Raw genomic sequence first — 27850 nt, forward strand, 5'->3', positions numbered from 1 at the left:
ACCACACTGCTAGAAAGTGATGGAACAGGTTTCCAGCCCTGACCTCTTGTCCACAGAGATTAGCACTCTGCCCTCTGGGAAGGGAGGAACCTGAGTCCATGACTTCCCACTAGGTGAAGCCCAGGAGTCCATTGTATCCGGGTCCATGGTATTTAGAGGCTGTCCCAGAGATGTGGGGGTTGAAAAGGCTATTCCTGAATCATGGAGTGCCATCAAGTCCTTAAAGTTCACTGTGTCCCAACATTGTGGAGAGGACAAAGGTAGATAAAGGAGCAGTTTCTCAGAGAAGGGAGCCACTGACACCTGGGGAAAGAGAACAGATTTTGGAGAAAGGGAGACAAACACAGGAAAGAACATTGTACACAGGAAATTACATGCTCAAAAGCCTAGCCTCCAACATCACCACTTCCTGTCCAAAGAAAGGAGAGAAAAGAACCACTCTCCTGCCTCCTTGTTCTTACTGCTAAGCCCTAAAGACCAGCTCTCACTCTCCGTATGAAACTGACCAGTGCAGCTCCATACAGAGTCTCTGAAGGAATTCTTATGTAGGCATTAACATCCAGGATGATAGACGAGCCTGGAGCTGATCACCATGATGTAAAGATTTTGGCTCACCCAGGAACCCCAAGGGGCCCCGGTGGATGTGCGCAGGTGCTCAGATCAAAAGAAGCTAGCCCTTTGGACCTTTGAATCTAGGTTGTTATACAATTGAAATGTACATAGCTCTCTAGGGGTTCAGCTTACACAGGATCCTTTAATCGCTCCAAGCTGGCACTCAAACCCAATCCACTTATTCATTTGAATTCTAAAATTTCTCCCATGAGAGCGCTTCCTCGGAAATCTCTAGACAAATCCTAGGCTCTGTTCGAGATGAGTCACTGAGACTCTCCAAAGAGCTCTTTGGGTTGGGCCAGGATTGTCCTCAGCCAGGAATGCTGAACGCAGATACAGGGTGAGTGTCCTGGACCTAAAACAAAGCTAAGAAATTGCAGGGGTCAGAGAGAGAAGAGGGTGGAAGTAACACCTGAGGGTGCCTGGGGCATCAAACAATGGGTTTTCTGAGGTGTTCATTAACAGTAATCAACAGATAAGACTCTTCAAGGATACTCCCAAGGGGATACAATTAACAATATTCCTGATTCTTTATAGCCCTGAACAGTTTCAATTAGCAATATCCCTGCTTCTTCATAGCCCTGAAAATTTCAAATAGATTTACAGACTTCCAAGATTATCTTGGTCATGGCTCTTCTGGCACAGTAACAGAGATGCAACTCAAATGAGCTGTGAAAAACTGTTATGTAGGGGGATTATTGGCTCACTGCACTGAAGACTGTAAGGGGATTCAGGCATAGCCAGGTCTAGGATCTCAAACAATCAACAGGACTTGGCTCCACTCACCAGTTGCGCTTCACTAAATGTGGCCTCACTTCTGAGCAGTCTTCTACCACATGGTGCGCCCCCAGAAACCCAGCAAAGCCTGTCCATCCTGTTGACACGAGGCATGACATTGTCATCTATAAAGGTCATATTCAGGAAGCATGCAAATGAGCTATCCTTCCCCCCAAAGCATCACGTTTTAAGTAAGTTTCCAATTTTTTGTTAGGCTGTATTTATAGCTCTCTTTGGTCACCTGTGGCCGACAGGCTGGGGGTTGGATACTACTGTACCTTCCCAGCTTCAAATCCAGAAGAAAGAAAAATTCTTTATAATTACCCCCAAGAAAGAGCCCGAGATTGCCCTCCTAGTCTGGTAGCTGAATTTCAAACATCTCAAAAGGTTACTGTTGCCTTGATGCTACCAGGATTTCAGGGGAGAGAAAATAGTCCCCAGATCTCAGTGGAGCATATGTCATTTTAGATTGTAAGAAGAACATATGTTTGCTGTGACTTGGGAAAAGTACAGCCTACGGGTGATTGGCAACCATATTCCAGTCTAAGAAGCCCTGCAGTGCTTGCTACTTATTTGATTTGCTTTCCAAAGTTCCTACTATGTATGGTGACCGAAAACACACTGCACAGAGCACTGCGCACTTCATAGAGGTAGTAACCGTGTCTCCTCTGCCTACACATAGCAAGTAAGAAAGGAAAGGCTGTCTTCTAAGTGTCGTCCTATTTCATTCACATGGTCACTCAAGTCACTATTTGTGGGGATGACAAATGAATGGAAAAGGCACCATCTCCAAGATGGGAATAGAGAAATAAAGCACAAGACACAGACTCCGTTTGCAGAAGCTGCAGTCCAACAGGGTAGAACACTTTCATGGAGTCACCGCATCTATGAGAGCAACGGCAGCAGAAAGAAAGAAGCTGCAAAACCTAAAGCAGGGTCCATTTGCCGAGACCAGGATTGAGGAAGTCCTGAACAATAGGGGGAAGTCAGAAGATCTCTTGTCACCTTCTTATTAAAATTCTCAGCAGAGTGTCCCGCCTACCTACAGATCCTCCCCCTTCCTGGCCTTATTTTTCTCCATAGCTCTTTCCTTCATTTGCTATAACGTGTTTTATGAACTTATATTTCCTCGTTGTTTATTTGCCCCTGTCCGAATGTCAGTCCGGGAGAGCAGAAATGTGTGTTCTTTGTTCAGTGTACGTCCCACCGACGAGGCAAGAGTCTAATATGATTAGCACCCAAAACCTACTTGTTGGATGGGGGCACAGTGTTCTAGGCAGGGGGATTAGCATGAGTAAAGAAACTGAAGACAACGTGTGAAGAATGCAGGAACCAAAAGAAGCCCTGTGATGCAGCAACACAGAGGGAGGAAAGAAGGGAGCCGTCCATTTCCCAACTTCACAGTACACTGTGCTGGGCACCATTCTAGACAGAAAGCCCACCTATGCTGAGAACTCAGAGGTCAGAATGCATCAGTAGTCTCCAATCAGCAGCTACTTTGTATAAAAACATAGTCAAAGCCAATTTGTAAATGTATAAGTATCCCAGTTACTTCTATACGTTTATAGATAGTCAATATGTCTGCTGTGAACTAAACTGTGCTCCTCAAAAAAAAATTATGCTGAAGCCCTAACTGCCTGAGTGGTGATATTTTGATTGGAAACTTGAAGTAATTGTATTTATGAGAAATCATAAGGATGGGGCCTTCAAAACAGGATCAGTGCCCTTACAAACAGAGCTCAGAACATGTTCTCCACCCCTACATCCTCCCTCATCCATCCATCTCTCCCTCCCTCATCCATCCATCCATCCATCCATCCATCCATCCTCATCACTTTACTACTCTCCAAGTCTTCTCTGCTTCCACATCAGCCTCCTGCTCCCATCCAGATGATTGTTTTCTAAAGGAGATTATCCCCGAGTCACCAAGGCCAATCCTGGGCATTATCCCAGAGAAAGAGATGTCCTTCTCATCTCAGAAGGAGAACTCACATGGTCTCTTTTTGAGGTGTATGACCCTCGAGGACACTGCCAGTCTAGAAGCTAGAGAACTCTAGTTCCTTAGCCCAGAAAAGGGCAGAAAAGTAACTATATCGGGAAAGAATATCTGAACTCGTGAGTGTGTACACGCATGCCTGCGTGTGTACATATGGAGGTCAGTGGTTATGTGGCAGCCTGTGGTAGTCACTTATCTCTTTATACCATGTGGATCCCAACTGGATCAAGCTGGAGTTGTCAATCTTGGAAGCAAGTGGCTTTATCTACTGAACCACATTGCCTGCCCCAGTGGTGACTTTTGTAATGGGAAAATGAATGGTTCTTATCAAAGGAGTGGGGGGGGGGGGGGGAGTAATGGACTCTTCTTTACCAAAGATTACTTGTTTCTGGGTCAAAAAATAGACCTTAGTGTCAAGGCTGAAGTCCTTATTGTTGAAAATGATGATTCTATGTGCACGTTTTCCTGCTCCCTATGGGATCCACATGCCTCCCAGCTTTCAAGGTTCAGTGCGCATACTTCACCACTGGGAGACCTGCCTGACTGCCCAAGTCAGACACACTCATGCTGCCCACCCACCACTTCCTAGGCAACAAGAGCAGAGCAGCATGCATCTCATCATCACATCTTAAAGAAGTGAGCGCTGTCATTACCTCTTATACTCACTTGCTGAGGCAGCCATACCTGAGAACCACAAATCAGGTGTCCTAAATTGTAGTAACTTATTCATTCACAGGCTGAATTTTTAAAGTCTAAAGTCAACGTGCCAGCTGCTTGTTTCTTCTGAGGGTTGTGATGGGTTGGTACAGCTCCAGGTGCCTGTGGCTCCTGGGTGCCCATGTCCTTTGTCATCACATCCTCTCTCCTCCGTCAGTATTCTCTGCATCAATTTTTTTCTTTTACATGAAGACACCAGTCATTTTGGCTTGGAACTTTCTGTTTTAATCTTAACTTGGTCAAAGACCAAGTTAGTTAAGTTAGTTAATTTTCTTGTTACCTTGACCAAATATCCGTCAAGAAACAACTTAAAACAAGGTTCATTCAACTTTCAGTTCAAGGGAATACCATCTGCCAAGAAGAGGAAGTCATAGCAGTCTGAGTGTGAGACAGCTAGTCACACTGTCCACCATCAGAGAGCAGAATTGAAATGGGAAATGGAGCATGGTAGTGAAACATCAACCCTCATCCCCAGTGTCTCAGTTCCTCCAGCAAAGCTTGTTCTCCTAAAGGTTCCACTATTGTCCCAAACCAACACCCCCTAATGGGGACCAAGTTTTTAAACACATGAACCTGTGGGGGACACTTCACACTCAAACTGCAGCAGACCCTAATAAAGTCACATTTATAGGAATTGAAGGCTAGAATTCCAACATGTTTTAGGGGATATACTCACCTATAACATCTCCCTTTATTTTCTCACAAGAATAGACTGAGTCTAAAGGAATTCCTGTAAGCTATAAGGGTCACACAGCCAATAAGCAGCCTGGATACTAAGGCCTGGGCTCTTAATAACTTTTCTACCTTTCTCATTGTCTTTTGGAAAACTCAACTCTCTTTAGGACACTAAATAAGATTTCTTTTGTTCATGGAGTTCACATATGATTTTGCATCATTGGTCTAGACCGCTGCATCATTAAGAATAGATGTGGAGAGCACTTACTTCTGTAACCCTAGGTCACCCAGCAGGGATTCTGGTTTATGCATTATTCTTAGATGGACAGAGAGGAGTCAAAGTCAGGCCAAAGCTGACCATTGTTCTCTACAGATAATATAATTTGTGAACTTGACAAGGCTCATTCTGGAGAGTTAGAAACATCTCTTTTGCTTCTCTGGTTTATTCATACATTCTTTTTTCATATGTAATGAGTCCCTCCTAGGAGTGGAGCACAATGCTAAGCAGTAAGTCTGCAGTGATAACTCAGATAGAGCCCACACCCTCTCCTTTGAGAGCTTATAACCTGGTCGACCAGACAGATGAGTCAGTAAATCATTGTAATACAGCATCATCACGGAGTGCACTTATTTCTCAGGTAAACTTGTTCTAGAGTTAAGAGTCCTCAGAAAAATGGTGAAATGGGACCTTCTAAGATTTGCATGACCTCTTAAGGCAAAGAGATGCTAAGGTCAGGGAACATCTTAAAACAGCAACCGCTGTGTAATGGTAGTGTATGATATACTACCAGCAAACTCTCCCTCCTAGAATCTCTCTCTCTCTCTCTCTCTCTCTCTCTCTCTCTCTCTCTCTCTCTCTCTGTGTGTGTGTGTGTGTGTGTGTGTGTTTGAGAAACTGCCCCTAGAGCTTAGGCTAAGCCATAAAACCTCGACGGGTATTAAATCCAGGCAGACTTGGGCTTGATACAGCCTGTGCCACTTACTAGCTGTGTGAAGTTGAGTAGATGGCTTAGCCTGTGAGTCTTTGTCTCCTTATCTCTCAAATTGGACAATGACCTATTGAACCAGCTGGTAAGTGGATCAAGTGCTACAAGAAAGCAAAGGAAACACTGAAGCAGGTGACCAGGAAACGTTACTGAAGGACATCCTGGGCAGGTTGGACCTGGGACTGACTTCCAGCTGTACTTTATAACCATCTTGGGAAGATCCTGTATATTACTAAACCTCGGCTTTCTCCTTGTCCAGTGAGGACGTGATCACAGAGACTGGACAGATTTTCAATCACCTGGCCCAGTCTCTGCCACATAAATCTGAGTATGTGTTATATTCCTCTGTCTACATGAGCATTTGATTCTCCCTATCATGGTTTCCCCTCCCATCTTCTTGCCTAGAAGTCCTAGCTTAGCTCCGACCATTTCTTTGTCTTCCCACTAGAGTGAGACTTACATTTACAAATGCAGGTGTACCACTCAGTGACGCAACTCGTATTCACAATGCTACAACCCATCACCACCATCTGCCTCTAAAACATTTCCAATATTTCAAAATGAGAGCCTGTACCTATGAAAACACTTCTCACTGCCTCAACCCACCAATTACCATTCTGCCTTCTATCTCTATGAACCTGCCCATTGTCAGTATCGAATGTCCAGGGAATTGCCTCATGTTTGTGTTTTGTGTTTGTGACTAGTGTTTTTCACCTAGCATAACTTCTTCAGGTTTGTTCATGTTACAGCAAGCATCTTAGCTGTTCGTTCTCTGACTGTCTTTTTACACACAAGTCCATTCTTCCCTCCTTCCTCCACTGCAGGTTACCTTCCCACAAATGAAAATATGAAGACACAATAAGAGAATAACCATAGAAAAGGAAAACAGACTGTTTTCCTGGTTGCAAAAATGAATGTGTATTCTTTCCAGTGGAGCATTTGGTAACATCTCAAAAACCCTCTGAAGTCCCACATGGTCACCCCAGGCTCCAGGGAAAGGATTTGTTTTATACAAGAAATAACTTTGTTGGTGCTTCAGCCCATGGGGAAAGGCAGGGCTGAAGCAACAGGCAGCTTCTAACCAATGTGTGTTCCCAGCAACAGTATCTCTGCATAGCCATAAATCTACATTGCCCATTGTCTTCTATCTTTCTCTAGATCCGAAGCTGAAAACAACCTACTGCTCCTCTCATTCGGGACATAAATCTTTCCTAATCCTATTCATTCAAAAAAGAAAAAGCGTTGTGGATTTTAAAGCCACTCCCTCAAGCTAATAAGCTTGGCCTGGCCTCCCCACACACCTTTAGAGACTCTTGCCCATCACTTGTGAACTAGCTCAGCTTCTGAGGCTCACACTGTAGTCTGCACAGTGATGAGATGCCCTAACCTGCTCTACCCCAGAGCTACTATTATTAAAAAGACCATGAAACAATGTTCATGATAGTAGAAAGCTGGAAACAACCAAACACAAATCTAACACAAAGAAAGTATTCAAAGTGACAGTTACTTGCATAGACAAGATAAAAGGGAAGTTGTTAAAATCAGGCTGAAAGACAAAAAGGCATAGAAAGATATTCAGAGCATGTGTGTGTGCATGTGTTCGTGTGTGTGTGTGTGTGTGTGATGTATATGTGTTCATCTATGGAAGCATGTACATGTATGTACATGTAGTGGTCAGAGGTTGATGTCAGGTGTCTTCCTCAATCCTCCCCAACAAGAATCACTGAGTGCCCTTGGCCAGCTTGGAACTAGCTATAAAGATACAGACTGACCTTGCACTCACAGAGATCAGCCTTCTACTTACCTCCTAGTGCTAAGATTAAAAGCATGTAGCACCGTTCCCAGGTGTCTCCACTTTATTTTTTTTTTTTAACTGAACCTGTAGTTTACTAATTCAATGAGACTGGCTGGCCAGTAAATCCCAGCCTCCTGTCTCCTCCTCTCTGGTGCCAGGACCACAAATGGACTGGGTTGGACTTGGTGGTGTATACTTTTAATGCTAGTATTCCAGAGGCAGAAATAGGCAAATCTCAAGGCCATCCTGATCTCCATAGTGGGACAGCCAGGGCTATGTAGAGAAATTCTGTCTCAAAAAAAAGCAAGCAAATAAATAAACAAAAACAAATGTGTTTTGTGGATTGCAGATCTGAGTGGCTTCAGCTAGCTTTTGGTCTGCACTGTCTACACTGAATACATATTTATTTATATATTACATTCCTAACAGTGCTATAATAATTATCACAGATTTGTTGCTTTTACGATAGATATTTATTATCTCATAGTCTGAATGCCAGAGATTCCAAATCAAGACCTCCGTGTGGCCATGCCCTCTCAGAGGACTGGAGGAAGATTCCATCCATGGCCTCTGTTTTTTTTTTTTAATATAAATTTTATAGTTTTAAATCACAATGGATAACATTTGTTAAGAATTAACTGTCCTGCCAGGCAGTGGTGGTGCACACCTTTAATCCCAGCACTTGGGAGGCAGAGGCAGGCGGATTTCTGAGTTCGAGGCTAGACTGGTCTACAGAGTGAGTTCCAGGACAGCCAGGCCTACACAGAGAAACCCTGTTTCAAAAAAACAAAAACAAAAAAAACAAAACAAAAAAAGAATTAATTGTCCCACATATGATGCTAAGCACCTTAAAAAGATGGAATGGATGTAGAGTATATGATTGCTATTTTCTTTTTTTTTTAATTTTATTTTTTCACTTATTCACTTTACATCCCACTCACTGCCCCTTTCCTGGTCAACCCTTCGAATAATCCTTCCTCCATCCCCTTTACCCTTCTCCTCTGAGCAGGTGGGTTTCCCCCTGTATATCCCTCCCACCCTGGCACTTCAAGTCTCTGCAAGGCTAGGTGCTTCCTTTTCCTCTGAGGCCAGACAAGGCAGCCCAGCTAGAAGAACATATCCCATGTATAGACAACAGCTTTGGGGACAGCCCCCTGCTCCAGCTGTTCAGGATCCACATGAAGATCAAGCTGCACATCTGCTACATGTGTGCAGGGAAGCCTAGGTCCAGCTGGGGACCCGTGGGGCTCTCAGAGACTGAACCACCAACCATGGCTTCTTTTAATTGATGACTAGAAATAGCAGTGCACCTCTGTATTGACGTTCTCCCTTCGCCTTCTTTTTTGTGCATCTCTGAACTGCTGCTTCTCTTACAGGAAGCCAGGCACTGATTCAGGGCCTGCCCCAACTCTCTCAGTAACTCAGGATGAGCCCTGCCTTCTCAAGATCCTTTTAAAGGCATCACTCATTATAGAGCATCCAATGGTCATAGACTTTGGAGAATTAGAATGTAGAGTCTCTTTAGGGGAGTAGGCTTTAGCCTACTACATGCAGTAGTCAGCAAAAAAGTCTTATGTTTTCCTGGTCATTATTCATGGTCTTGTACTTTACTTTAGCACCAATGCCCAGAGCCTGGATCCTGTCAGATCCAAAATAAATGCTTATTGAAAAGATAAACAAACTCTCCAGAGAAAACGCCATGTTCATGCTGAGGAGCCATTGTGATGTCTCTGCCTTTTTAATTTACTGGGTTCGTTACTAGTTTCAGGTGTTACTAAAAGGCATTTCCTTCTTGTCTTTTTTTCTACCTCTACTCAAATGCGTATCCCCATAAAGCTAAAAAACTAAAACCCTCCCACAGTGCAGTGGTTAGAGTGGAGACAGTTCCTGGTTACATGCTGTCCATGTGGAGGCTGACTGAATGAAGAAGTGTCTCATCCCTGCCCTCTCCTGCTCCTCTGCTCTGCTCTGCTCTGCTCTGCTCTGCTCTGCTCTGCTCTGCTCTGCTCTGCTCTGCTCTGCTCTGCTCTGCTCTGCTCTGCTCTGCTCTGCTCTGCTCTGCTCTGCTCTGCTCTGCTCTGCTCTGCTCTGCTCTGCTCTGCTCTGCTCTGCCTAGACTCCCCGACAAAGCAATGTTAAACCCATGACTCTGGGAAGGGGATTCTACCATCTCATCCTCTCTCTTCTGCCATATGAAACATGGATAAGCCACACCCAGAGACTGGGCATCCGAGATGAGCTGCATCACCTGGACTCTTGCTTAAAAGTCCTTGCACGAGACCAACACTTAATTCCATTTGAGTTAACAACACTGAACCTCCCTAGTGGTCAGTTTAGAACAGCTCCAATACCTTATCTGATACATGCATACACATATAAACACATGCACAGAAACTTTGCTGGTAGATTGTGGCCTCAACATAAGTATCTATGGTGCTCAGTCCACTAAGGCCTGTGAGAGAGTACCCTTTGGCATTCTTCATTTAGCGGGGGGGGGGGGGGGGGGGGGGGGGGGGCTATCCATGAGCACAGAAATGCATTGAGTTCCTAATGTATGCAGCAGGTTACAATCCAAGTGTAGACTCAAGAAATGTGTAAGAAAGGCATAAGACAAAGCCATGTGGCCTGAGTAAGGGCTCCAAGTGGTGATACAGTCAGTATATTGATTGGTCACCCAATACCTGATGCTCACCCTCTATGGATGAGTCATGAAGCTATCCTACTGGGTATCTTGTTCAAATCAGAACCAGAGTTTCTTATAGCACAAGTACTGAGTTGACCAAATCAACAACCCCCGGTGTACACTGAATAAAGGCAACATTTCATGTGTGAGTTGGGCTCACATTTCTAAGATACTCAGCCTGGAAGACAGAGCTCAGGTTAGATTTCTATGTATATTCCTACCCATGGCTAGAGATTTGCAACCCAGGTATGAATCCAGAAGTGAGTGAGCCAAACTGACAGGGGACCATATCCAGCCTAGGCCTTTCCAACAGGGAATATCCATATATCAGTTTACCAATAGCCTGGAGATAATTGATACACAAAGAAATGATATAGAAGCAGATAAGTGTCCAGCAGTGGGAAACACTATGAGAAGACTAAAGTAAAATAGGGATGCTGAGGATAAAGGAGGCAACCATGTTACATGATGCCAAGAGTGCCATTATCCATGGGGTGAACAACATGATCACTTTGACAGGAGGGTGTCCAGGAAAGCCACCCCACGAAAGAAAGAAGTATATATGATATCTACACCACAATGAGAGAAGTCACTGCCACATGTGGTTGGCTTCACACAAGGGCTCTAGGGAACATACATGAAAGATAACTTCTTAGGGTCTTGCCTGAGAAACTAGGGATATGAAAGTATGAAGAATTCTAGCCAGCATGCTAGCTAGGCCTGCCACAAGTAGGTGGTATGAGGACCATGCTGGTAAAAGAGGCACAGGCCCTGGTCTTGATAATGATGATGGTCCTCCATGGGATTTCCCAGCGTGGATCTGGTAGAAACTCTAGCTGGGTAGTACACTCATGGATGATACTAGAAAAAAGCTGCCCAAAGAAATGTAGGAAGTACTGGGCTGAGCAAAATGAGACAGATTCCTTCTCTGGAAGACTTCACAGAAGTTTTAATAGGCTAATATGCTTTGTGAGTGCCAAGTAGAAATTGTGGGTGGCAGTTTCTACCCACACAGTTGCCCAAGGAAAGTGTTCTTTGAACAGTAGCTGGGGCTGTTGTTCCCTTAGTGGGGAGCGAGAGGTAAAGTAGACAGAGCCGAAACAGAATGCATAGTTAAATAAAGCTGTGAAAGGGGCAAAGCTGATTGAGAAAGAGAGCCATATGGAGCATCCCAAGGCAAACAGACTTCCACAACTGCCTAAGTCCCAGCTGCTGTGGAGTAAGCCTGCCTATGGCCATCCCCCAAGGCCTGGCTTCACCCAAGCTCCAGTGGTAACCTATGAGTCACCCTCCCTCAGGGCCAAGTTTAGCCCTGACTGTCTGGCTAAGGTGGTTGTCTGACCTCTCTAAGCCTCCACTTACCCTTCTATAAAAATGGGGATGAAAATATTGCCCTCCCTCTCTAGGTGGCACGAGGCTGGATAATTACTATTTGGCAGGGTGCTGAGGTGCTGACAAGCTCTGTCTGACACACTTCTCCTCTGCTCCTTGGGACGCGGAACCTCACCTCCCTGGGAGTCCACAGGTATAGCACACTCAGGCCAGAGCAACGTGCACCAGGGAGCAGGCGTCTGCCTAAGGCGCTCTGTCTCTCCGTCTCTCCCTCTCTTATGAACCTCCAGTGAGAGTCAGAGTCTTGCCTAACCCTCTTGCTGACAGCTGGCCATTGTGGAGGTGCAGGAGCCAGCTGGAGGCTGCCATTCCAGGACCCTGCTACACCTGGGAGGCTGCTTAGGGCCGGGCCACCCGGAGGAGGTGCCACCTGCCTGGAAGCAGTCATGCAGTGTCCATCTCCCTGAGGAGGAGGGGCTCATGCCCATCCAGCCAGGGCCTTCACAGGGCAGGGACATGACATCAGATCACCTGAGTCCAGTCCAGCCTGGCGGGACAAACGAACTGAGGTAAGTGCTGTCGGTGTATGTCTGAATGTGCTGAGACAAGAGGGGACCTTGAGGGATTGTCATTCTGTGAGCACAGCCAAATTTGTCCCATTCCTTCCCTAGGGAGGAAAAGAAGGGTTCCCCCAGCAAATGCTGAGGAAACTCAGAGGCTCTTACACATTCAACTGAGTCCATCAGTCCACGGCCACCCCTAAAGGCTCGGCCCCTCCTCAGAGAGTGTGTATGGTGGTCTTTTCTGGCTAACTCTTCTCCCTCCAGCCTAACAATGGGATTCATTTTGACTGACCTCGACAGAACGGGAACGTCATGGGGTTAGCAAAGATGTACAGGACAGGACACACTTGCAATTGAGCTGGAGTCCCTTGGAGACAGTTCTGTGTGTGGTTCAAAAATGGAAGGGTGTAAAATGAATCTCTGCTGGGACTTATGTGACACTGAAATGTGGACACCTTTGGGTGCAGAATGGGATTCTAGTGCTGGGCTCTGCCGTGGGCAGGTAGCAACTCCCATTTCCATATGTTTGGCTTTTCACTGTGATTCCGTGTCTGTGGACGCACACCGTGTTTCTTAGTACATGTGTGCCTCCTGCTTGGCTTCAGAACATCCGCTTAGAGAGTGAGTTTCTGTTTCCTTCTGTGGCTAAGTCAATGCTATAAAATGCACACGACAGAGCTAAGACCTAAAAGGGTGTCGATTCAAACCTCCAGGCCCTTGCTATTATAGCAATCTAAGATCTCTTCATTCCTCGAAACTGTAGGGACAGGATTCAATGAGAGGACACCAGCCTTGTTTAAAATCGGTGGCTGTCTCTAGCCCTAGCATGCTTCCAAGTGACCTGTCACTGTCAAAGGAGCCATGTGAAGAATCTCCGGCATGTCGTTAACCTCGTTCCAACATGTAATTAGCCCAAAAGGCCTCCCCACTGCCTCCATTCAGCATTACATCATAAAGAATTAGATACTTTACTGTTCAGAGGATACCAAGAAGACTTGAAAGAGTTAATTATGGCTCATTGGAGTCTGTCCCCAAGATCCCAAGACCCAGACATTAAACTGTTTATTTTCAAATGTCAATCTTCAAATCAACATGTGAGGCAGCTTGGTCCATGGGATATCTGAGGCTGTCACTGGCTAAGGAGGTGGACTGGAGGAAGTAACTTGATTGCGCCACCTTTTGGTGGAGGCCATGATCTTTTCTGGGGTCTTAACTGCTCGGCTCTGGAAATGAGAGGAAGGCTGGAAATCTACTTGCCCTCTTGGTTCCGTAGAGTGAATCCACCTAGAGTCGTTTCTAATCTCTGAGCTAGAGAGAGCCAGCAGTGTGGTCAGAGTTCAAAGGGAGTTCAGCTCTAATCTAGATGTGACCATCTGAACCAATCTAACCATGCAGGCTCTGAGGACATTATTATCACTCAAGTGTAATTACAGATAAAATAGTTTTATTAATCAGCTTCCTAAGGGGACTGCATTTATCTGATGGCTGGTGTGAGTAATGTGGGCGCTGGGAGGGGAGGAGTCTATGCCGGAATGGTTGAGTGTGTGCGGAGGATGTGAGGTGGTGTCAGATGCAGGAGAGAGTGTGGCTGGAGATCTAGCTAGGTGCTCATGGGTCAGGGGAGAAGAATCAGTGTATGGGAGGCAGCATCAAGGTGAATGTATGTGTGTGCTCAGGCCGGTACAGCTGGGCGTGAGTCATGCCTGCTCTTCCATTGTACCTTGCCATTGGTTGTGACACTTTTTTCCCTCCCCACCCCCCAAAAAAGATGTCCATATTAGTATGTAGCTGGAGTTACAGGGCCCCTAATTTGTAAATTACACCTACAGGAGACTTCTTTGGCCACAAACTGTCAGCCATGTTTTCAAGTCTTATCTCCAGAACTTTCTTGGCTTATTAAGTATCAATCATCCTAAATCAGTTTGCTGGTTGTGAAGGATCCCAGGAGAGAGTTCCTCCTGAGCGTCTCCTGACCAGGGCTTGACCAGACCTAAAGTCAACCCCACTCTGTTCTGAGATGTGAACTCTGAGGGCATGGGTCCTAAAGATATTTCAGTAAGTCTACCAGTCTACTTCTAAGTTGGTACTGCATGGGATGGGTAACACTCCAAAACTAGGTTCTGCCAATATCGGGGCCAAGGGCTAACCAACTACCCAGAGATTCTGGCATATAAACAGAGCCAGCCTGGTCACCTCTGACCTTCCTTCTCTGTCCATTCAAAACACTGGGTGCCTGGACCAGCTTTCTCAACACATGGCCTATAGCTCCTGGTCAATTATACAACTCAACACTCGATTTGGCTGGAATGCTTGACTTTAATTATCCCCCCACCCAACTCAGAGGTCCTTGTGCAAAATCTGCCCTCTGGCTTTCACATAGCCCAAAGTGCAGCTGCAACCTGGAGTGGACACAGCCCGAGAGCCAGAAAAGCCAAATGACAGTTTCCTGTAGAGACAGGTGGCTTCCATCTCCCATGGGCAGGTGCAGAAAGGTGAGCTCTCAGAAGTCCCACCCATGGGACTGTCAGAAAGATGTAAGTAGTGACAGCTGGGATTGGTGTAGCCAAATGGCAAATCTTTTAGATCCTCTATAGTGACCTATTGTGATTAATGGACTTTCTATATTCCCAAAAGGGCACACTGGCACGCAGATGGGGGAGAAAGCAGAGTAGGTGGAGAAACAAATATTTTACAAAATTCCTGCTCTGGTTAAGTTAAATAAGGACCACTGACCAAGTGTGATCATCTTCTCTTAGCCATGACCACATGGGTGGGAGAATGTCTATCCGCATTGAAAATGCAGATATCTGTGTTGTTCAAACTGATCTAGTAGACAGTCAAGACTGTTTTGTCATGGTGATTAGCAAACCTGGGCTATAGGCTGATTAATATCCTCATTGCAATAATAGTCTATTGAACATTTAGTATGTATCAGGTACTGGGCTCCGTGCTTCCTTTACTACAATAGTTCATTCTATTATAATTTTTTTAGATTTATTTTATCTCTATGAGGCTTTTTGCATGCATGTATGTATATATACCACATGTGTGCCTGGTGCCATGGAGGCCAGAAGAAGACATCAGAACTTCTGGAACTGGGGTTACAGACAGTTGTGAGCCATTATGTGGGGGCTGGGACCCATACCCAGGTCCTCTCCAAGAGCTGCAAGTGCTTTTAACTGCTGAGCCATCTCTCCAGCCCCCATCTTCTTCAATTGTCTTCAAAACCCTATGAAATAATAATTTCAGACAAAGAAACTAAAGTTCAAAGAGATCCAAAAATTCTGTTGCCAAGTTGGTAACACTGACATCTGACCTCTTAGCCTCAAAGCCTACGGTTCTTTCTATTCCCAGTTTTTCCTTAAGTGCCTTGGTCTCTGGCATCTACGCTTAGCGAGGCCATGGCTGCCTGTCTAACAGTCACACCTCCAGAGAATGGTCAGCCCAGCCCATATCTCACTGGTTCCCACAAGCTAGAGGGATAGCTGTCCTTCAAAATGGAACCAAAGCCTACCCACTTGCTTTTGCTCGCTGAAGAATTAAAGCATGGTTCATAGGGAGAGATGCAGGTAACAGTGACATGTGGGATTCTGAGGACACCTGGCTTTACTTGAACTCTAGTTTCTCAGAGATAACATCCAGAGACGTGGACTTGGGCTCCTTACATGGGGCTAGCCACACTCCTAACAAGATCTCCCTAGGTGTATGTGTTCAAAACATAAATGTGGCCATGTTGAGGGGAACTTGTCTGGTGAGGCCAGTGGGCCTCTCAAAGGTAAGGGCCCTCCAGATTTATCAGTAGCAGGAACCCTCAGTCTCCACTTAGGACATAATGGCAAACTCTGTGATAAGAAAATGCCAGAAAACTTCAGGATAGCTTTATAAAGCAACATAGCGCCTGCTTCCTTGCACAAGTTGGCACTCCCCACTCAGCCCCTAAACAGAACCAACCTTAGGAAATTTCAGGGAATAATTCATTATCTTTGAACTTTAATTATTCATTCATTTTATTTGAGACAGGGTCTCACCATGTAGCTCAGGTTGACCTCAAACTGGTGATCCACCGGCCTCAGCCTCCTGAGTGCCGGTTTGACGTGTGCCGTCATGACAAGACCTTTCAACATTTTAATAGCAAACATACAATGGTGGAGGGAAAAAATAAGAGGTCAGTGAGAAAATATTATTTCGAAATCGGTAAAAGAAACAATTGAATTAAAAAAACAACAACAACAACAAACTCCCAAATGAACACCAGTTGATTTAAAAAATAAAAATAAAAAACCCACACACGTGGGAGTAAGACCAGAACCCAGTGTTCTGAGACATTGTGACCCACTGTCAGCTTGCTGCCTCGCATGTGTTTTCCCCTAAAGACTGATGAAATCTGAGGTTCTTCAATACTGAGGTCTTCTCGAACTGGCAAGACCCATCTTTTTGTTCATAGATGACCGGTATTGAAAAACCTCACCCAGTACTTCCTGCGCCAGCCTTCTGTGACTCGGAAGTACTAGAGTTAGCCACACCCCTTCTCTCCCCCTTGGTTTGTTCAACTCAGGCTGGCTTAAACAAGATTCCCTGTTAAGCCCCAGACTAAGCACAGTGGTCAGTGGCCTGGGCTCTGAGCTAAGGGATCTTTTGGAAGAAATTCTGGCTCTGCTGCTTAGTTGATGACCTTCCACAAATCACAGAAGCTCAGTGAGCCTCCGGTTCCTCTTCCATAAAATACGCATAATAACAACCCCCACTCTGACCACAGTTAAGCCTGAGGCATAATAACAATCCATTTTTAGCAGGTCATCACAATCCCTCATTGTCCAGTCGGAATATCAAATCCCACTGAGCCTCCTCTTCTCTCACGTACGACAACCCCCGGGATCAAAATTAACTGTGGAATTATACAGTGCCCTCAACTGTTCCCCAAAGGGTTCGTCAACAAATTCTTTTTTCTCTGAAGACATAACTAGGTCTTGCTCATTTTTATATTCACTTTTTATAAATAACATATGCTTGTTTATTATACTTTTTGAAGTTTTTAAAATTACTATAACTACCAAATTCAGACACTAATGATTCTGAAATCTAGATAAGCTACATATTTAACAAAGTGTCCAAACCCCAAGGTGATTATTTAAATTGATAGGCATGATAAAACACATACTCAGTAATATCTTTCTTAAGTGTTATTTTATTTTTTAATTAGCATGCAAGATTTAGGTTTCCTCCCGGTATTTTCATTCATACTCAAATTTGGTTGTTCTGGGCTGGGTTCCTCTGGTTCCCGGCCCCACCCTACCCCCAGGCTCTCCCACTCCCAGTGTTCATTTTTCCACTTTCCTATCAGTTACCCCTCCCACCCCATCCCTTAAAGCCTCTTTTTTTTTCCCCCTTTTCATGAACCCCTTTCTGTTTCCTGGCCTCTGTCTATACTTACTCATGAATATGCACATATAAAAACTGAAAGCTAAGGGGCTGAAGAGATGACTCAGCAATTAACACTAAATACTCTTCTAAAGGACCCAGGGTCAATTCCCTGCACCCACTGGGGCTCAACCATCTGTAACTCCAGTTCCAGGGATTCCCACACCCTCTTCCCACACCTCTGAGGGCTCGAGGAAGGCGTGCATGTGATACATGGACATACTCCCAGACAAAATAATCCATGTGCATAAAATTAATAAGTAAATTAAAATCTGTTCATTAAAAGCTAAGATCCACATATGAGAAGGAATATACATACATTGGTCTTTCTGATCCTGGATTACCTCAATATAATATTTTCCAGTTTCATGCAAATTTTATAATTCAGTTTTTCTTTACAGCTAAATAAAATTCCATCTATATAACTTTTCATTATCTATTCATCGGTTGATGGACAGCTAGCCTAATACCATTTTCTTCTCAGCAGCATCTTACAAAAAAAATGGCTAATTGATAAAGATAGATCTACACAGATTCAATTACTAGTTTCTCCCAGTAGACCTTTCCTTCCTCTTCTCTTGACCATAGACACACCTTCCCATGATGACTGCAGGAGTAAAGTATAGAATCTAGAGGCCACTGTGGTCACACACATCTCCAGACTGCATGTATAGTCCTTCCCCCTTGACCAGTGACAGAACAGGCTCAAAGTTCTTGCAGCAAGGCCAGTGTCAGTGTCAGAGGCCCCGTGGGAAGATGAATTTTTAATAAATGTGATTATCTGTTGTTAACCTTGGTTAGGATGCTTTCCAGGTCAACTGAGCTCATTGGCCATGCATGGAGGGACAAGCCCACACACCAGCAAGGCTACCAATACCAGTATCCATAGTGCCCATACCCAATTGGCAACAACAAGGACTGGCCACAGGGTCACCTCTAACAACACTCTCAGAAAGCAAGCTTCATGCCTGACAGGATGTTGATGTTTAAAAAGAACTGGGGAAAACTCTGTCTTCAAGAATGCTTCCTTGGAGAACATCTCAGATCTGTGCTTTTGCACAGCCATTAATGGCTTCAGACTTACCAGCCTGATCCTGAGAGAGAAATCTGCAATGGGTGGGCTTCTAATATCTCTACTGACCCAAAAAGACAGACCTGCAGGGTGGCAGCCATTTCACAAACCTTGATGTAATTAAGCCCTTGTCGAGTAGATCAGTGTTTTCTATAATTTCAATTGTTTTAAAAGAATCAGATTCTATTGTAGATGTAACTCAGTTGGTAAAACGTTCATCTGGCATGCATGAAGCCCTGGGTTTCATCCTCAGCACTACACAAGTAAACCAGAGTGCCATACTCCTGTAATCCCAGCATTTGGGAGGTAGAGGATCTTGAGTCTGTGGTCATCCTTCACTACAGACTGAATTCATTTCAAAACCATCTTTGACTACATAAGATCCTTTCTCAAAAACAAAAGAAAAAAAAATCAAATTCAAGTCAAGCATGATGGTGCACACCTTTAATCCCATTTCTTGGGAGCCAAATGCAGGTGTGTCTCTGTAAGTTCAAACCCTGGTCTATATAGAAAGTTGCAGGACAGTTAGAGCTACATAGCAAAACCCTGTCTCAAAACAAAAACCAAATTCTGTAACATTCATTGCACTATTGTTCATCTTCATTACACCGTGGCCAGCCTTTGGTTTCACCAGAGTTTGAGCGCCACGTCTTCAGTACTGAACATATACACTTCCAAAGCACAGGCAAGGAAAGGAATGTAGGAGGTGGGGGAGAGCCATCTCATTGACTCTCTCAACTGAACTGGGGTTCTTAGTCAGAGAAGGACACATGAATGGCTAAAGATGGGAAAGGATACTCAAAGATGAAATGAAGGGGAAAAAAGTTATCTTAAGACTACACAATCAACACACAAATTGTTAATGTGCTTAACATATGTGCCTATGTGTCCATGCCGTGGATTTTAGAGGCCTGCATACTTGCCTTCAATCGTCATATCAGAAAGTTGGTACATCTCAACTCAGAGTCAACTGTCTCCCCCAGGATTACCATAAGCTGGGAACACCAGCAACACCGGGTTCAAAAGCTGGGAAGTGTTCTCCCAGCTGTGTGGTATTAGGCAAGTTACCTGAACTCTCTATACCTGTTTCCTCATCAGTAAATTTTAGGTGTTGATGATGACACATCCCTCATAAGAGTTAAGTAATCATCAAATGACTTAATATACACAGTATGCTTAGTCTGTCCCGAGCACCTAAGAAATCCACCCAGCAAAGGGCAGCTCTTAGGATTATTCAATATCTTACTTGGGACGGCAAACTCAAAGGTCAGGAGTCTCAATCAACAACCATATTTCCCTCCATCCTAATGAAATGTATCATGTATCGGCAACCATGGATGTAAATGCCTCCCAGATGAAGAAATAGATGAAGTCAATGCCTCTCTAATGGCTCCCAGGTGCCAGGTGACAGGAATGTGTTGTCATTTACGTCCACTGCCCCCACCAAACATCCACCAAAACACATTTTGACAGGAACTAGTTAAAACAATAGGGCATTCTCCGCAGAGTCTGTCCTGAAAATAAAGCCAGGATAAAGGAGACTGACCCCGCAGCCTGGGCATTCACCTGCCTGCCAAAGGCCTCTCCTAATGGTCTAATGATCGAATGATCTAATAGTCTATGACTTTTTCTTTTCAATTCACTTTTGTTTTCAGCCTGGGCTGCCTGGTTGGGGTTGTGGGGAAGGGACAGTGAATGTGGCAGGTTACAGGGGGTTAGGGACGTGACCTGGAGAGCAATTCCTGGAAAAGCAGCAGACACAAGTCTGTTGGGTCCAGTGAAGCCTTGGATGGGGTCCTCCTGCCTCGTGTCAGGTAGCATGTCCTTTAACTCACTTGATTCTGTGTGTAGGAGGGAGGGAGGGAGGGAGGGAGGGAGGGAGGGAGGGAGGGAGAGAGAGAGAGAACATGTGTATGTTGGCTGTCTTCTTTACCCCAAGACTCACCCCAGAGCTCCATGTTCAGTGAAGTACACAAAAGAATTTCTACTCTACACTAAAAGAGGAGCTGTGCTGCAAATCACCAGGAGACATGAAGACCATGAGCCATAGAGAGGGAGACATCCAAAGAGGCCAGTGCTGAGGTCAGAACAAGGAAGGGAGGCCAATATGAAACCCTGTTTCTACGGTGTGGTGTTCACATCGGGTAGGCTGCAGTTCAACCCAGAGCTGGCCCCAGCCCAGCTGAGTGACATCCACCAAGCACCAACCCCTCTGTTTCCTCATCTTAAAAATAATACGATAATAACCACTTCATAGGGTTGCTATGAAAAATAACCAAGGTAAGACAGGTGAGCCATCCCAGCACAACTCTTGGCATATGAAAGATATGGTAAAGGATGGAATTCCTTCCTCCCCTACCCAAAAATCTACCCCAGGAGCACCCGGAACTGTCAGAACCTAAGAAGCTGGACCGCAGAGGCAAACAGCACTCAGTGCTGCACAGTGATCGATCGGCCACTGCTACTGCCAGCCGTTTGCTGGCTGGCTTCATCTTCATCACCTGAGAAAGGGAGATAAGTGGTCTGCACAGAGTTTAATTAATGAAAGAGAGCAGATCAGACTCACTCAATTGTAGAGTTGTTTCAGGGCTTCTCAGGCTCGACCAGCCAACAGATAGCACAGCAATAACTGCAGCCTGGGCCGGGGGGGGGGGGGTCTCTCCAGAGTCACCTCCCAGCGACTCTGCTACAGTGATGCAATGACTAGTTTGAGAAATAGTGAGAGATTTAAAGTTCAGTTCTTCCCCTATCACCCCTGGCGCCTGCCCTTCCCGCTTCCATGTCTCGCCTTCATCGTGAAGCTTTCCTGGTGTTTGAGATCATCCAAATGTCCATTCTAATCACATGTGATGTCTACATTTAGAGTGTAAATTCTCTTTTGTTTTTGTTTCATATTAACCATCCCTTTTATCTACTGGGTCAGATGCCTGTAGTTCCCCAGACAGTCACCCAGAGATGCTACCTTACGCACTCAGGACCTCAAAGCAAAGCAAGGACACTGTCGTCCACGTCAGCTGCTAGATTACTTCTCCACTCTCAAACTGAGGTCATAGAAAAATGCGAATTCTACAAAACTGCTTTTGTTTTCCAAAAACGTATTGTTTTCTAAACCCAGTAACAGAATAGCATTTTTTGCTTGGAAATGTTTCCTTGGGAAGGCTGTGTACGCGTGGTTCAGAAACAAGTCACGGGACGGCCCAGAGCTCAGCAGCAAAGGAAAGCATGTAGGTCTATAGGAGTCCCCCAGAAACCAGGCTCAAACACAGTCACAGATGTTAAAACTTGAAAAAAAATATCCCTGAGGGCATCTGAATTCAGTTATTTCCAGATTCTGGCCATGTGCAGATTCTTTTGTTCAGATGAAATCTTACCAAGAAGATTTAGAGAGAAGCTTTGAGGCTCTTCTTGAATCCCAGGGGGAAGCTTTCTTTAGATTACCCCTCTTCTAAGTTCTCATCCTTCAAACAGGACACTTTTAAAATTCCTGCCCTAAGGGCTAGAGAGATGGTGCTATGGATAAAGTACTTGGCTCCCAAGCTTGAGACCTTGAGTTCAATCAACCTCTAGAACCCGGACTTAAAAAAAAACCAAGAAGCCAGATACAGCAGGGCAGGTCCCCGTACTAGAGAGGCAGAGACAGGAGGATCCTGGGAACTTACAACCCAGCTAGGGTAGCCTAATCAGGTTCAGCAATAGACTGTGTCAAAAGCAACGAGGAGAGGCTGGAGAGATGGCTCAAAGTTTGCTGCTCTTGCAGAGGACTCAGGTTAAGTTCCCACCACCCATGTGGCAGCTCACAATTGTCTATAACTCCAGTTCCAGGGATCTGACACCCTCACACACAGGATACAAGTAAGCAGAATACCAGTATGCATTAAAAAAAAAAAAACAAAAAAACAAAAAAACTTATTTTTTAAAAATGCCTGGTGATACAGGGTCTCACTGTGTGTATTACCCTGGCTAGCCTAAAACTGTGTAAATCAGCCTGGGCTTGAACCCACAGATATCTGCCACCTGAGTGTCATGATTAAATGCACTGTTACGTCCAACAAAATGACGTGTTTGGGTTTTTTAAAATAGCTAACTTAACCCCATTGTGTCCTATTACTATTGGGAGAATTCTGGTCCAGAAAAGCTGGCTGTCCTGCCTGTCCCAGAGCCAAGCCTCAACAGTCCACTTATCTCTCCCCAACTATTTTTCCATGATGACACACGACTCCTCACATGAACTGCCTTTTGTTTCTTCACGTCGTTCGTGTGTTTGGATTTGAGTGTTTGTGCCCATGCCCAGTGTTCCCAAGAAAACCTAACCAACCAGTCTCTGCTTTCCACTTCAAACTCAGAGTCTGCAGTTTGGACATATTGGTGTCTCAGCTGCCTGAGATTGAGGGAGAAACGGAACACACGAGAGGGGCTACAAACACTCCTCCCAGCCGGCTGCATAGGGCATCATTTAGATTTGAGAGATGTCCTAAAAAGTGGGTAGTTCTCAGTGAGACAACTGAGAGTTTGCAAACAAAGTCAGGACCCCAGTGTGTGGTTCTGGACGCTCGACACTGGGGCTACAAGGTCTTTTCATATCTCCATCTGTAAAACAGAGGACACTGGGAAAAGGAGAAAGTTGTCATATGGCTCCTGTATTCAAACATGGTGCCCTTTGGGTGCTGAGAGTGGAAGCCAGTGATAGCACTGCTCCTGACTCTCTCCCTGCCCCCTGATGGGAAGATCTCCACCAGGATCAATAGAAGGACGGGAATTCTGACTAACATGCTTTATGAAGGAAGCAGATAGCATCTAAGGACAGGCTTCCAGCTGATTTGCTGACATTCCCAAGTATGGCCTTTCCAGCACCCCAAAGACAGTTTCCATTATTGCATTAATCTGATGGATCCCGGATGTGCTCATTAACTTATTCACAGTAACACAGCCAGAAAATGATGGGCTCGGAATTTGATCCCTGAAGCACCTTTATTCTTTACCACTACTTGGCTCTGCTCTTCTTTTCTAACACACACAGAAAAGGGATAACACTCCATATAGAGGTTCAGGAGGACTGGAGCAGCCCAGGCAAAGGCTGCAATGAACAGAGACACCAGGCCTGAATTTCCCTCCAGCTTGCTCAAGGGAGAATGCTCCAGCCAGCCCTCCACTTATCCCCTAGGGGCAAGAATTCTCTGCTTGTTTCCTGGGTCCCCTCGGTGGGTGGTGGGAGTTTGGGCACAAAAGCAGGAGAAAGGTAAACTTTCTGCATGTGAAAACCACCCCCCACCCCCGAGGAGCCGTGTCACACCGTATGTCACCGTCATCAAAGGGGCTGTGCATAAACCTGAAAAACCAAACGGACCTGTCTGTAGGTGTCACTTATATCACAAGGCTACAGGTGCCTTTATTTCTACCGTCCGCTGGTGCTGGGAGCGCGCTTGCCTTCTCTTGCCTTGAAAGCCTTCTGTCTGGACCTATCCACCACTTGTCTTCACGTAAGCAGCTTTTCTTTGCTCTTTTGAATGAATTGAAAGGGATGTCGGGGCTCAGAGACTTAGCTGGGGCCTGGGACTGAGTGTCTGTCTCCTGCTCCCACAGCAGCCCCTCCGTGAGGCAGTCAGAGTGCCTCCTCCAGGGGTGTTTGACTCAGGCTTGACTGCTTGCCGGAGAGAGTTTTTGTGTCCTCCGGGAAGGTGGCCACCCACCCTCTTCACCGGCCCCCACTTCCCCTGGTTCCACGAAACCAAAGGCAGCTGAGAGAATGTGTACAGGCGCTTAAGTCTCTGCCCATCCTTCAGCTGCCTTTCGGAGGGAGCCGGATTCTGCACGGATAGCCAGCTCAAGAAAAATCTACCACCGATCCCTGACCTCACCCCTCAGATCTCTGGGGGACCAGCTCACCAAGCTGCCCCTCTTGATACAGAGAATGGTATTCTTACAGTTTGAGGCATTTTTTTAGGACTTTGTACAAAATAGTTTAAAGGAATCTCATTTGGCCCTCTCACACTCCCTTAGGAACAGAATGCTTCCAGAAAAGAAATGACTAGGGTTTTTTTCCACTGTATTCTCAAACTTTATCAGTCTGTGTGCGTGCACTGTGGTGGGGTGGGGTGGGGTGGGGTGGGGTGAGGGGGCATTCGCCCCCTCCTGGCAGCAACTGGAAACACATGCTCCCCCTCATCTGCGTTATAGTGCGAGAATTTAAGACAGAAACGGGTGTCCTAGAGCATTATGCACTTCGTCTCCATTTTACAGATGGGGCAACTGAGGCGCAAGGAGGCCCAGTAATTTATGGAGATGGCTTTGTATTGTAGTCTAAAGACTCAGACCCAGGCTACTGTATGCTCATCCACACGGAAGGTTTCATTCGTCTGCCTTCGTACTCTTGGCAAGGATCTTTCTATGATTTGTATTTCTATGTATTCGGGACAGCAGCTTTTACAATCTGGTTGCCTCTTCTTCTCAAGTGTTCAGGGTGAAATTGTTTAGCTACTCGATCTATGGTCACTAGTTTTATTAAATCCTCAGGACGCTCAGAGGACTGTGTGTTGAAATGTCCATTTTAAGGACATGGAAGTAGGTTATCAAAGATGGTCATGAGTACTTACAGATTAGCAGACCAGGATGGGAAAAAAAAATCAAAACTTTTAGCATGCCTGCAATAAAGTCCGAGATTGCAGCGGACTGGGCAGTTAGAAACTGTGCCCTCACGTTGCCTGCTTTATGAGTATCACAAGCGATATTCACTCCCTGTGTCTTCAACCTAAAACTTGTGATCTGCCCATCAAAGCCAGCAGCTTCCTTCAATGAGGTTTTAGAGAAAATAGCTTTAAAAAAATGCAGTCCCAAATAAGCTAAAGAAAAATGGAGGATTACTCAACAAGGCATAAGTGACATAAGTGAGTTGGTTCCCACATGCTGTGGTTGCTCTCAGAACAAATACTCAAGTACCCAACCCACAAGCCTTCCTCTGCTCCAAGTGTTGAAACCCTCATGGAGCCCTCTGCGGCCGCCCTTCTTAAAGAGCCCCGAAGGGTGGGAAATTAAATTAAATTACGCACTCCCTGTGCGTAAGGCTCTGAACACAGTGGACAGTCAAGCGTTAGAAAAGAAAACGAGTTTCTCTTCTCGACGGCACTGCCTAGATGGTAGAATTGTGGGAGGTTCCCGCTGTCTCCCTTTCCTCATGCCGCACTGCTTTGGCTTCCTTCGAAGATGTTTTGACAGAGAAATAGCCAATGCCTGTAAACCGACATTCAGGAGATAGACACAGGAAGCTTGCCTCAAGTTTGAGGCTAGCCTGATCTGCACTGTAAGTCCATACACCAGAGAAAGGGAAGGGGAGAAAAGAAATAGAAAGGAAAGAGGAGAAATAGCCAAAATGTAGATGCTTAATTGGATAGATATTTGGTCACATGCCTAAAATGACCTTGATGACCTCGGCTAGGGTCAAAGGAGGAATTTTCCTCTTCTGACAAATTGGCCAAGGCTGGGTAGTTTGCACCTTTGCTGCACTCTACCTATTATTTTTGCCATGGGTTTGTAAGTGGGACAAAAGCCTATAGGCCTGGTTCTTTAGCTGGGTGGACCCTATTGTACTCGTGGTATGTGAGCTTGCTCCAAAAGGAGACAGAAAGTTGCTGGAGGCTCTCAGTTCCAGGCCTGCCCTGACTCACTCCAAAGGTGCCTGTAATCAACCTTCTCACCAGTAAAAGAGAGCTCATTTGATTCCACCACCTTAGGGTGATCAGGCCAATCTTTTTCGTACCGATCATGCCTTCCTTATGAGGTGGCCAGGGTGATAATGAGTCTGGGGGAAACTGCTCCCATCTGCTGTTGGTCTCTTGAAAGCCAGGGCATGGGAATAAGGAACCCAGCTCTGTTGTCCAGTTGAGCATGAGAGGGAAGGAGGAGGAGGGGAGCAGAGGGCTTTCTGGGGCTACAGGTTTAATGAGCAGTGGTACTGGTTGAGTTTTGAGTATTTGGTGACTTCACCTGACCAAAGTGCAAGTGTTATTAATGTGGCTCCATGTGTGTACATGTGTACAGGTTTAGAAGTGTTCTCTTTCCATAATGACAAGCCAGAGGATGGCCAGGCTAGTGGGCCCAGGAACCTTCTAGTATCCCCATTTTGGTCCTGTGCAATGCTAGGCCTACCTAGCCTGGTTCTTTTCTGCCTTGTTTTCATTACACACACACACACACACACACACCAGAGCCTTCTGCCATTGAGAACAGCTGTGCAAACTCAGACCTGGTCTTTGGATATTGCTGGTCCAGAGTCTTCACTGAGAAGAGGGCACCAAACTGATTATCCACCTACATTTAAAAAAAAAAAAAAAAAAAAACAGCCAAAATGCCCACTTACCACAAACACCTTCCAAGGCCTAGAGAGAAAGTGCTGCTAACACAAAGCAGCCTTTATTCCTGAACTAGCACACCTAGTGCATGCTGGCTAAGTAGCCTGGCCTTTTGTGGTGAGCTTAGACTTAATAACGCCTCCTGTTACTACAATAGCAAAACAAAAAAAAGAAAGAAAGAAATGTTCAATGCTTTCATAAAAGACCTAACCCCCACGAAGAAGCAAGAAATAATTGTGGAAGGAAAACAGCATGGTAAATACCAGAAAAAGCCCTCTATGCAAACCTAATGGGTATAATTTGCCATAAAAGGAATTATCGAAGGGAACCAAATCCATCATTGTGTGCAGTGCTGAAGAGGTTACAGATCAAGAGGGTGCGCTGGGCCGGGGTAGGGGGTCCTTAAAGGAAGTGAACGCCCTACTGATGAGATTCAGTTCTATTTTACCAAATATGTTTCTTGCTAAATACTAAATGTCTTCTATATGTTAGGATGGATGAGGAAGGGCAAAGTCAAGGTTAGGGTTAATCTTTGGAGGGTGCTCCCTAGACTTTGAAGACCTGGAGACTGTGTTCTGTTTGCTTCCATTTGGGGCCCACCTCTCCTTTCTCCATATGCAGTTTAAGGTCACATCAGTGGTGTTCTTAGTGTCCAGCTCAAAAAGTATGAGACTCTTTCCTTCCTCTGCTCACACTTAGAAGAAGACTTTTCAGAAGTCAAGTTTAGAATAAGTGCCAGTAGTCTTAATTCTCCTCCCAGCCATCTCCACCCTGTACAGACTCAAGACATAAAGCCGGCCAATCCATGGGAAAATCAGAGCCCAAACCCAGGAGGCCTTGACTTCTGACTGATAGGCTCCCAGGTGAGATCCATGGCTATGA

At 45.4% G+C, this 27850-nt stretch overlaps 1 protein-coding gene and 1 long non-coding RNA gene across 4 annotated transcripts in view; both read left to right on the forward strand.

Annotated features, from left to right (window-relative positions):
• The first annotated feature begins 813 nt into the window (after positions 1-813).
• On the forward strand, positions 814-3022 carry LOC143441173 (uncharacterized). Its single transcript, XR_013108401.1, has 2 exons — positions 814-952; positions 1858-3022. It is a non-coding gene; the product is annotated as an uncharacterized LOC143441173 (long non-coding RNA).
• Positions 3023-12006: 8984 nt separating this feature from the next.
• The window catches only part of Elf5 (E74 like ETS transcription factor 5), a 332927-nt gene continuing 317083 nt past the window's right edge, over positions 12007-27850 (forward strand). Inside the window, exon 1 of one of the 3 annotated variants that reach the window (XM_076929357.1) lies at positions 12007-12142. In XM_076929357.1, coding sequence (XP_076785472.1) covers positions 12054-12142 — 89 coding nt within the window. In that variant the 5' untranslated portion in view covers positions 12007-12053. Of the gene's footprint in view, positions 12143-23971; positions 24104-27850 lie in introns of those variants that run through there. The other 2 variants (XM_076929356.1, XM_034495281.2) reach the window with 2 other exon arrangements.

This window comes from Arvicanthis niloticus, chromosome 2 (genome assembly GCF_011762505.2).
Source record: "Arvicanthis niloticus isolate mArvNil1 chromosome 2, mArvNil1.pat.X, whole genome shotgun sequence".
Classification (NCBI taxonomy): domain Eukaryota; kingdom Metazoa; phylum Chordata; class Mammalia; order Rodentia; family Muridae; genus Arvicanthis; species Arvicanthis niloticus.